Source organism: Peromyscus eremicus, chromosome 12, assembly GCF_949786415.1.
Source record: "Peromyscus eremicus chromosome 12, PerEre_H2_v1, whole genome shotgun sequence".
NCBI classification, from domain to species: Eukaryota; Metazoa; Chordata; class Mammalia; order Rodentia; family Cricetidae; genus Peromyscus; species Peromyscus eremicus.
In genome coordinates, this window is record NC_081428.1 from 10,536,636 (window position 1) to 10,548,908 (window position 12,273).

The 12,273-nt window shown below is 39.0% G+C and overlaps 1 protein-coding gene across 12 annotated transcripts in view; it reads left to right on the plus strand.

Annotated features, from left to right (window-relative positions):
* Grik1 (glutamate ionotropic receptor kainate type subunit 1) overlaps positions 1-12,273 on the plus strand; it is a 386,759-nt gene that overhangs the window by 315,215 nt on the left and 59,271 nt on the right. For 7 of the 12 annotated variants that reach the window (XM_059276869.1, XM_059276873.1, XM_059276877.1 and 4 more), the window contains one exon: positions 9,473-9,580. In XM_059276869.1, the coding sequence (XP_059132852.1) occupies positions 9,473-9,580 (108 nt within the window). Of the gene's footprint in view, positions 1-9,472; positions 9,581-11,813; positions 11,859-12,273 lie in introns of all 12 variants that reach the window. The other 5 variants (XM_059276868.1, XM_059276871.1, XM_059276876.1 and 2 more) reach the window with 1 other exon arrangement.

Here is a 12,273-nt window from a genome sequence, read left to right on the forward strand (position 1 = left end):
AGTTCTACAAACACAGCCAAAGAATATCAGGTCTGTGGAGTTGCCAAGCTTCAAGTCATATTTCAGTGATTCTCATTGTGTGCTGTGAGAACCACCTTCATTAAACTGAACTAAAGTACTTGTAAAGAAGCTCCAAATCCTTGAATTCCACCTCAAACAAGTGCATATGACATGCTCATTTAAAGATGGGAGTCCCTCTGTTAACATAAGTGATGGTCTGGAAGGGCCCTCTGCATTTTGCTAATGAGCAGCATGAAAAGTCCTGGAGATGGAGCAAAGTTCACTGTGAACTTCTGTATGAGTAACCAGACATCAGCAAGGAGCAAACAAGCAAAGAGAAAATAAGCAAACTGGTTTTCTATTCAGCTTCCAAGCCAATAATCCTTTGTAAAGATTTTGAAGCATTACATATTTTTATCTTTATAATGTCTAGGTGAAGATAGTACTCATTTTTGCAAATGAAGATCAAAGCAATTTGCCCAGAGCCACTAGCTAATCAAAATGAAGGTCAAAATTTGAACTCACATCGTTTGATACCAAAGTCAAATTCCTCCCCCCCCCAAAATAAACGCTTCATGTTTATAACACTGTAAGTTAGCTGTCGTTACATTGAAAGATACCTTGTTTATAATGCCAAGTTTATGACAAAGCTTTGTTTGTGAGCAATATGTGACAATTAATTAGCTGTCTCCTAGTGGCTTTGTTGTTGTTGATTTTTAATTTCTCGATGCAGTGTGGTTGGAATTGAATTGAAGCCAATAGAAGCTTATCTATTTATTGGGTTACAAAATCCTCCTGCTTTCACCTGAAATTTTCCTAATTTTCCCTTTAGCTTTTTTAAATTATTCTGTCATATCATGGATCCAGTGTGCCTTGCAAAAGTCAAGGCAATATTGACATCTCAGAATAAAAGAAAAGAAGCTATTTTGAACTTGTCAAAATAAAGGCAGGGGAGGGAAGACTGTGTGGGAGATACACAGAAGACATTTGAATGGGAATAGGCTTGTGTGACAAGAAAGAACTTAAAAATGTGCTTTGCAGCCTTACAATTAAAATTTTAAGTCAGCAAAAGTCACCAGTGTTTATGGTAAAAAGTCTTTCAACTGAACACACACGATTCAAAAACCCCAAAATCCCAGAGAGCAAGTCTGTCATGAGCCCCATTTTACCCAGTGGTTGGTGAACAGAAGGGGTTATGATGGCACTGAGAGGCAGTCTGGCAGCAAAATCAGAAGCACTTCAACCACGAGGACATGCAAGTCCAAGAGTTCAGAACATCTTTTCAAGAATTTCCCTTTTCAGTGGCCGTTGGAATCCTGTACTGAATTCCAGGTGACCAGACTCAAGACCCAAAGGGAAAGGGCCGTCCTAGAGTGCTTCCCTCTGATTCTCCTCCTGCAGAAAACTCCATCCAGCTTTGCAGCCTTGACTTTGAGGACAGGCTGCTCTGTGCTAGACAAAGCAAAGAAATGGGATTCTAGAAGCCAGAATGTAAGTTTTATTTTCCCTCTGAGTGATTCCTTGAGAGATAAGATGAGTCTACGTGGGCAACTCAGATAGGAAACAAGCCACTGAGCCAGTGAAATTCAGGATTGTAGTGATGATTTACAAACATCCTTTTATTTCTTCTTTTGTTTGGGGTTGGAGTATACGCTCTCCTCATGATATATGCAAAGTCCAAAGTCACAGTATAAAGGGAGGAAAGGAGCCTTGTCCTGTGGTTTTCTCATGACCTCACCTTGAGGAGGCAGTGTGACAGGGAAATTCCAAGGCCGTCTGTCTCTGGATCCTCCAGGGATTGATACTGACTGTAGGCTTTGTCCCCTTGAGGAACCTGGGATGACATGAGGTGTACCACCTCAGCTACTATAAAGGTCACATGAGATAGCACATGTAGATTCCTTCACATCCTCCAAAGTTATCAGTATGATTCTCAGGCAAATCCAAAGTGAAGAGACAACCCAAATCTTCTTAGTGATGGGCGCACCCAGACACTAAAGCCGGATCACCGGGGAGCAACGGTAACAGCATCTCCACCAGAAAAGGTCTGAAATGATCCTGTGGAGCTGGAGTAAAAAACATGTTCTTACACTACAGGGCAACCTTTAAAAGTCATGAAATTACTTGCATTTCTGTTGGACAAAAAAAAAAAAATTATTAGTTAACATGTAATTTCATAGTCTGGATCCTCAACAACATAAAGTAATACAACAACAAAAGTAGAAGCCTCTAGAATTAAATCATTCATACACAGGGCTGTTAGTGATCCCATGGGGCACTGGGAGAGCACAGAGTCATCCTTTTGTTTTATTTTCAAGATTTAGGTAATTTACTACTCTGTGGTTACATCATAAATAATGGCAGAAGACTATTCATATTGCAGGAAGTCTGTTGTCACTCAATTTGGGCTTGATTAATTTATATGAGGGCCAAGAAGGTGTTAATTAACTACATAGGCTACTAGAGCCTAGGTGGCAAAGTCAGAGCCACTGCCTCAAGCAGATACTGAGTTCACAAAATAGTTTCTATGAGAAATTTCCAAGTTAGCATTTGGCTTTACATTCAGGTCTCTCTTCTCCAGAAATGATTTTTGTTATTTTCACTGACTCTTTTATTACAAGGAGTTTAAAGGTTCTGTTGATGTTTAAATACATTATCACAAACTCTTTGATGTAATGTAACTCAAGATTATCCTTACACATATTTATTTATCTGTATGTATGTGAGTGAGTGTGTATGAGTGACGTGTGTGTGAGTGTGTGTATGTGTGAGTGTATTGTGTGTGTGAGAGTGAGTGTGATGTGTGTGAGTGTCTGCAAGAGTGAGTGTGCTGTGAGTGTGTGTGTGTGTGTGCGTATCTAGAGGCACTCACTTGCCCCAGAGTGCATGTGGAGGCCACAGGACACAAGACTTGAGTTGTTCTCTCCTTTCAGCATGTTTTCCCCAGGTTTTGAACTCAAGTGCTGGGCTTGTCTGTAAGTGCCTTACCCACCAAACCATCTCAGAGCTACACAACTTAATTCTCTTATGATTCTGGCAGTCAGGAATCTGGCACATGTCTCATGGAGCCAAAGTCGAGGGTTGGAAGCGTGATTTCTTCTGGGGGCTATAAAGAAAATTAAATTCCTTCACCTTTCCCTGCTTTGGGAGACATTCTCTAAGCCCCGTCTTGTAGAGATCTGCCTCTGACTTCAAAGCCAACGATGTAGCATCTTCCAAATCTCCCTCTGACTTCTGCAAGTGTTATCACTTCCTCTTGTATTGGCTGAGCCCCTCCTAGGCCCTTCTTATACAGATCTTTGGGGTTATATGGGGCAGAGTCAGAAAGTCCAGGTGAACTTTCCATGTTAACATTCTTACCTTGGTCATATCATATCTCTTTGACATAATCTAGCATACAGGATTAGCACATGGGTGTTGGAAGAGAGACAATATTATTCATTCAATCATACAAGTATATTACAGCAATTCAAGAACTGTATCAGCATAGTATCCCTATGCATTTCTATACAGTTTGGTGAGTTTAGGTTTCTTCAAGGTGCTGAACATCTGAGAGATTTCCTGGCTTGCCAGAAAAATACTTTCCTTACCACTAATAAGTCTGGAATCCTGAAAACCATAGAGAAAATGAGAGAACAGATCCTTGAAGTGGTTTTCTAGACCTTAGTTCCGTATTTGAACACTTGGTCCTTGACAATAGGTTTGCTGATTGATTGAATGAGATTTGTTCTCAAATATCACAGTAGTGATGCATCACCAAAGGTTCCCCATATATGGCCCAATAGTAGACCATGTATGTTTATGTGCTTATATAATATGGTAACATCTGTCAAAATGATGTTACCTTAAGTATCAAAGCTGCACTGTACCAATAACCACCCAGCTTAACAGGAGGTCAGAGCATCTGGCCCCATCTTCCCCTGAGTCGCTGAGATTCACATTCATTGTCAAAAGCAGTTTCCAAACTGCTTTCTCAACCAAGAAAGAGAATAAAGTTGAAACCACTGGATGGTGGAATGGAGTGGGAATGGAATCCTGTTAGAATAGATTACAAGTAAGGTAAGTCACTAATTTTTATGTACTCTCATTAAGAGCAGAAAGATACTCTAAGATTAATCATCATTTTTGAAAGGGGATAAATTCAAATTTCATATTTTAGAATATTTGGGAGAAAATATCACAAAAAACACCCTTAAATTGTTCATCTTATTAATAAAACTGTAAATACTATACAAGCTTTGCTAAAATTCAATACATTTTTTAGCATCTACTTAGGTTTGTGTACAGGTATTCACCTTTAAGGTCCTGATACTCCATTCCCTCAAATTCCGGATCCTACCCATATTCATGCTCTTTCATGACCTATGTTTGTTCATGATCTGGAATGTAGTCTATCTTTTCACCCTTGAAAGTTCAGCTCATTCATCATCTTACATACATGAGTGTACATAACACAACTCCCTTGATGCACACAAGCCTTTAATGACTTCCTGAAAGTAAGAAAAATAAGCATGTGAAATAACATGACCCAAGGTAGCATCTTATTTTATAACAAAAATAAATAAATAAATGTACATCACCTGCATGAAGCTACATGTGCATATGAAAATAAACTTGTCAGCATATTTTACTGAATGATTATCCAGATAGCCAACAATGATTCACAAATAAACATTATTTAATAATATCTCAAGGTCTGCTGATCGATCAGAAACATGAAAATTAAGTTTAAAAGGATCTGTCACAGAGTAGAATTAGTATTGATATAAAATTCTGTCCTAATTCTAACTCAGTAGATTGCATAAGTAAGTTCATGCCTTTGTTTTTAGTATTGTGTGGCAATGCTAGCCCAACCTAATCACTGAACTGGTATAAAAAATTTATGACAATCAAACTTTCCCATCCATGAGAAAAAATTAAAAAAAATTATTGTATATGAACTATATAATTCATGCCAAAAGAATTAAAGGAAAGGCATACAATACTTTATTAGCTTTTTTTTTTTTTTTTTTTTTTTTTTGGTTTTTCGAGACAGGGTTTCTCTGTGTAGCTTTGCGCCTTTCCTGGAACTCACTTGGTAGCCCAGGCTGGCCTCGAACTAACAGAGATCCGCCTGGCTCTGCCTTCCGAGTGCTGGGATTAAAGGCGTGCGCCACCACCGCCCGGCTTATTAGCTAATTTTTAAGAAACAATTCCATGCGATCGAAATGACTCTAAGGTAACAATTTCTGTGATACTTTTAAATATATTTCACTAATACTCTTGAGAATGCTGTATACACATATAATGTATTTTGATTATAGTCATCTGTATATTCTCCCCATACTTCCTCCTAAATCTAGTCCCTCTCCCCTCTGAATTTTATGATATTTTTAAAGAAATTAACCCACTGAGCCCAGTTGGTGCTTACCATACACCTATGAGTGTGGGGCCATCCATTTTAGCATGGATGACCAACCAGCAGTGGTACCCCTGATGAAAACAGACTCTTCCTCCTCCTCCCATGGCTAGCCATCAGCTGTAATAGCTCCTCAGCTAAGGGTTGGGCTTCATCAACCTTTCTCCTTTCTATGGCAGAATATTGACTGGCTTCATCTTGGACAGGTCTTGGCATGCAACCAGAGCTGCTGTGGGATTATAAATATATCAGTCCTGTCATGTGCAGAAAACATTATTTCACAACACCACATCCCTGGCCAAACTCCAGCTCTTAAAATCTTTCTGCTCTCTCTTCCAAAATGTTTCCTGAGCTTCGAGAGGAGAAGATATGATGCTAGTGTCCCAATTATGACTGAGCAATCCACCGTCACTTACTCTCTGTACTTGGACCACTTAGGAGGTTCTGCGTTAACTACCATCTGCTGCACAAAGAACTCCCTGATGAGGTCTGAGAGCTGCACTAAATATGGATACAGAGATCTGAATTTAGAGGAAAGTTGATACTATGTCCATTTACCAAAATAATAGTAGATTTACCTCTGGGGCCTATGAACTTCCCAGACAGAAGTTCTTGGCCAGATATATAATACTAAGCAAGCATTTCCTCCTGTGGAGAAAGCATCAAATCTAATCAGGAAGCTATTAGATACCCTCATAAGATTCATGCCTACTATTGCACCCACAAGCATATCTTAATATTGTAGCATTTTATTTCTATGATAGACCACCACTTGATAACAAAGTGCCAGATTCCTGAACATCCCTACAGTCTATGTAAAACAACTGCTTAAACAAGTACACACACACACACACACACACACACACACACACACACACACACACATCCTGTTTATGTTCTTGAGGCCATCCCAGCAGCCAAATACCCAGGATTGTGTACACCTGGTTGTGTGTCAGTTCCTGAGACACTAAACATTCTCTGAACCACCAATGGGGGTGGCCAGTGAGATGAGACTAGTCTCTGAATCCAATCACAGAGGAGAAAGTATTCAAGCCATGAGTTAGTCAAAATAGTTTTGAACTGACAGATTTGACCAAAGTTCAGAATTAGAACACATAATCAGAAGAGGAAAGGGAAGACAAGAAAAGCAATATAGACAGAGGTTAGGAATTACAAAGTGCTCTTACAGCTTAGGCTTTGCCCTAGGACTGGGGAAAATATAAAAAGATGTTTCTAAGTGTGAATGACCTACACAGCCACCCTAGTGGGCAAGGATATTTGAGTGGCTTCATAGGACAGTCTCTAGCAGCGTACATAATTTTACGTCAGTTGCATGTGAACCAGCAGGATGGCAGAGAACTAGCTGTTTCAGAAGCTGCCAGGAAAGGCAAAGGTTACTAATGTCCTATGGAGTAGTGAAGTGATAACTTTTATACACAACTGATTTATTACAGAGAGCAACTACAAATTAGCATGCAACTATGGACACTATATAATAGTAAACTAAAAAAATATTATTTCTCCTCAGCATTAATTCAAATCATATCAATTTTTTGGCTTAGTTTCAAATTCCAGTGAAGTTTTAGTAATGCATACAATAGTCATGTAGAAATGACTTCTTACCAGGCCTGGTGATACCATCAATGAGGGGTTTGAGACAGAGGATGTATTTTCTTTCTTTAATTTAATGAGGGAAGTTCACTTTTGGGATCTCCATGAGCCTTCTATTCCAAATCCTCAGAAAAATAATTGCTTCTAACATTAAAAGGAAAAAAATTTTGGAAACTACTGTTCTTAATAGTCCATGTTCCCTACAAGAAGACACTCTACTCTCAACTAAGTATCTGTCTTTCTATGGGAGACAAGATATTCACCATAGCAAATGAAAATGGTATGTCAGGGGAAATTTTAAGGAAGGGTTTAATATCCTTTACATATTTAAATTACCTTTAGAAAAAATGAGTAAAGAAGTCATGTTAATAAGTTGGTATTTATAATTGTCTACTCTAAGAACCTAGAATTGGGTGTTAGACATTTACATACCAAACACATATATACATGTATATATTACATATATATTTATAACAACTAATAATTTCTTGAGAAAAGACATACAATAAGTCATAATGGCTAATGAAACATTTTTTTGTTCTTCTCTGAGTTTCTGATTCTTATTTTTTTGTCCATTAGATGAAATGCCCAAAGCTAAAATAAAGCAATCATATTATTTGACTTAGTTGGTATTAAGTGGTAATTGTCTAAAGATCTCTAACAGGGTAGATATTAAAGCTATCTCCTAAAATAGGGACAATTATATAAGTATTGTTTTCAGTTAAGCATACTGTAATTGTGCCCTCAGCAATGCATCTACATAAGGCAAGCAAATTATGATTATGAAGAATATAATTGTATGTCATTATCTAAATTGTACATGGTTCAGCCCTGCTTCAGAATGTGGGTTCCTTACGGGTCTTATTTATGGCATACAAAAATTATATGTTCACCTTGATCAATAGTTAAATTGGTGATTAATAAATGCTTAGCAGCAATTAGTCCAAAAGTCCAAATACAAATACAACTTATCTAGGGATAGGAGGCAGGTAGCCATGTGTAATGTTGGCAATGCTGACTTTGAAGGTCAAGAGATACAGCTCGGTAAAAGACCAGGCAGGGAGTCTTTGTCGATATCTAAGGCAGGGAAGGAGCCATTGTCAGAACATGAAAAGGAAACTATTCTGCCACTTGGATGTGCAGGGGGGAAAGCAAGAAGTGGAAATTACTCAGCCGCGATGATTGGAACAAGAATAAAGCTAATGCAACAGAATCCAAACAAAGCAACACAATAGGCAACTCTATAGAAATAAAATTGGATTTCTAAACTGGGTTTTAAGACATGCTACAAGCTATATGCTACAGCAAGAGGTAAATGCTACTGGTTCTTTACATTTTCAGAGAGCCCCATAAATTCTGCACAATGGGCTAAATTGATTCACAACATGACCTCCATAACAGAAAAGCTGCCTCCAGGAAAAAGCTTTCCCCAAACTGTGTAGAACTTAATGAAAATAACTACCTTCTTCCAAACAGATCTGGAGGTGGGGTAAGACTGCTCATTGTCTACAGTGAACTTAATCCCAACCCTTAACACAGTAGAGATTTCAACTGAACCAACGCTTTAGATAAATTGTCCTTGGATGCTAGGCATTGGAAGTAACCTCAACACCGTAGCTAATTTTGTAGCTTTTATTTCCACAAAGCCAGCCTTTGGCTTAAAAATAAGAAAGTGGTGACTGCAGCACAAAAATAAAAATTGATATGTGCCGGGCGGTGGTGGTGCATGCCTTTAATCCCAGCACTCGGGAGGCAGAGCCAGGCGGAAATCTATGAGTTCGAGGCCAGCCTGGGCTACCAAGTGAGTTCCAGGAGAGGCGCCAAGCTACACAGAGAAACCCTGTCTCGAAAAACCAAAAAAAAAAAAATATTGATATGTTATAAGGTAGGGGACTGTGATGCCAGGCAGTGCCCAGGTACACACAAAAGTTAGTCTCCCTTGCATGTGTCATTGGTTGTTTCTATGGGCTATAGTAGCCATAAGAAACTAAAATCCCAAAATATAAAGAGATATAAATTATGAATACTCTAAACATCCAATAATGTCAATGATGCATTACTTGTCCATATCTTTTTCATAGAGGAGGAAAGAGGTAGGAGGCACTTCCCTTCGGCAGTAGCTTGAAGGGGGTTCAAATTGACCTTGGAAAACAGAATGCTATGACTTCTTGGACTCTTTTATTCCATGAACAGATGATTTTAGAGTGACTCTTTTCTTCCTCTCCATTTAGATTGCCACTATTACAAGACTGACTGTGTTTAAATGTTAGGGCTGATACAATAAATGAGAACTAATAAAACAGTGAAGTGCTCCACTTTCAAGTCAGTGAACCAAAGCAATGGTTAGAATCACGATGCAGCCGAGTAACTGGATACTGGGATGAATCTGAGGCATTGCACTGTTGATGGGCTTGCGATTATGGTAACTGTTAAGTAATAACACTGTACTCTAACTGTCCTCAGGCTCGATGGGATGGCTTGACTGGGCGTATCACCTTTAATAAGACTGATGGCTTGAGAAAGGATTTTGACCTGGACATTATCAGTCTCAAAGAGGAAGGAACTGAAAAGGTAACTTCCTTGATGATGAATAAAGTCACCAATAGACTCCCGAAAGGGCACTGTTCATGTGTTTTACCTAAATGGCACAGACAAGTGGGAGAATGATAAAATGACTTTCTTAGCATACTCCTTAGCATCCCGCATTCTAGATCATTCTCTCACATTGGAAGGTAGGCATGGATGGGATAGATTCTCAAATCACATGTGGAACTAATAGCATTAACTAATGTTCATCAATGCTTGGTCTATAAAGCAAATATGTATTGTTGCCTACATAACCTTGTGCACTGGCATTCTTAGGCCAGTTTCTCAAAGATTTTACAAAGTTGGGTTTAGACTTGGAACTGTGGAAATTGCATCTAGTTTATCTATGGTAAAGCATCCAAGGGTTACTCAGAAATTAATTTTAGCTGAACTCTATTTTGAGACTGGTGACAGAGGGATGGAATAAAATAGTATAGAAAAGGCTTACTGGAGCAAATTAACATTGCATCCTTAGTTTAGGACAAATGCTAAAAAAAATTAATTTTAATGCTGGATTCTCACTTTAGGATCATTTTAGTTGGCAGTTTCAATTTCAAAGTTTGAACTTTTATTTTAGTTATTATTTAGACTAACACAAAGGTGAACTGTTAAGTAATAAGGATAAAAGAATTTAGCTGCTCGATATATTTTCTGAATTCAATTTAATTTCTATGTCCACAAGTTGCAGTCAGCACTTATAGTTTGAGGATTTGCCTTCAGAGCCCTAAAGAACAACAGACTTTGAAAGCCCAAAGCAGTCACCTGGATATCGGAACTCCATAAACCAGTACATTTTCAGATGGTGGTGACTAACACACAAAGCCTGGTACTCAGACTCAAAGGGCCCTTTGAAACAGCTTATTGCTTGTTTGATTTCAAATATTTGAGCTTATTTTTAAAGCAGGGTAAGGTTTTCATGTCTGTTTCATTGTTTTCATTTACTGGGACACAATTCTCCCTTGGCGTATTCTAACTCCCTTCTCCCCTCACATCCCAGCCCCACGCACCATTAATTGAAACGAAGATTAATTAGTCTGGATGTTGTAGAAGGCTATCATGGATGTTGATATGTTTGAGAAAAACAATCAGCTCACAACTTTGAGAGTATGTGCGTGTGGGGTTCCCATTTCAAAAATCCTGCTTACTCCCCTCCCCCCAGTTTGCTCGCTCTCTCTCTCTCTCTCTCTCTCTCTCTCTCTCTCTCTCTCTCTCACTGGTTTGATCATCTTTACCCTGCTGGTTTAACAGAGAACTAAGCATCCACCTGCCCTCCATAATTGCATATTTGGACCAGAAGGAACAGAAAAGAACGTTCGTTATAACCTAAAAGCTTGTGGTTATTTAAAAGAATATATCTGTTTCCTCTAGGCCCATTCCGTTCTGCCTTTTTGCCTTTTGGGGAGAAGTAATGCATTTAAGGAAATATCTTTCTTGGCTCAGACAGGTGATGAGAGAGATGGAACTATTGTGATGTCTCCACAGCTATTTATATACACAGCAATATTATGTACATTCTACTGGTGTTTTTCTATTAAAAGCAAAATCAAATTAGATGAAAGTATTTTCTATTTGTTTCTTATCTATTCAATGTTTGCAATAACTTTTTTCTTCAGGTGACTTGGGCTCAGTTCCTGAGATTGCTGGTTGAGCCTTGAAGGCAATGGGGGAAGCTAACACATGTCCCTCGAGAGCCAAGGGAAGACATGCCCACACTTTCCATGCCAGCTTCTCTGGGCTCACAGGCGAACCATTACCAAAAGTCCATCCATCACTTGCACCCAGCTTTCTACTGTCTGCAAACTCATAATCAAAGGATACATCATTCAACATATTTATCCGTGTCATTTAGAAAGTGCGTGTGTGTGTGTGTGTGTGTGTGTGTGTGTGTGTGTGTGTGTACTGAATGACTGGCTGATTTTTATCATGAATTCCTTCAACAACTCTCTTAAAGCATGATGAATATCCTTTAACCCTGCAGCATACCTGTAAACATTCAAAGGTGCTTTAATTACTTTCTTCTATGTGAAAGGAGCACGCAACTTCTGTGGTACCCAGCCTCCATTTTCCTTTCCTTGTTGTACCTATTGTTGGTCTTTATATGAATTAAAATGCAAAATTCCAAACAACAGGTGAGAAGTGCAATGTACTCTATGTACTTCATGGGTTCCATGCTGCATTTTAATTAAGTGTGTTTTTATTTTTCCCTCTGAAAACCAAGGCTGCTGGTGAAGTGTCTAAGCACTTGTATAAAGTGTGGAAGAAGGTTTGTACCCTGATAACAACAGCAGGACACTTGGGGGTGGGGTGGCTGCACCCTGCCAGTCTTACAAAACCAGTAGCTTACCAGCTGCAGACTAGGGGTGCGACTCCACAGAAGTGGGACACAGAGTGTGTTCACTCTCAGCATTATCAGAAATTGCGAGTAGACATGTGATGGGTTAATGAGTGATGGGTGGGTAAATATTCCCCCTAGGTTAGTTTTTCTACTGGGAGCAGGTAACAGGAATGAACACACACAGGGGCCCATTTATAGATCTTCTCAAACCACGGAATATTTCCCCTAAGGGGAATGAAAACAATAGATTTGATCCATCAGACTAGTCAGACAGGCAAGGGCACTTCCTTCAATGTCACCACCGGAAAATATGGGCCATTTTCAGAAACTCCCCTTCCTTATG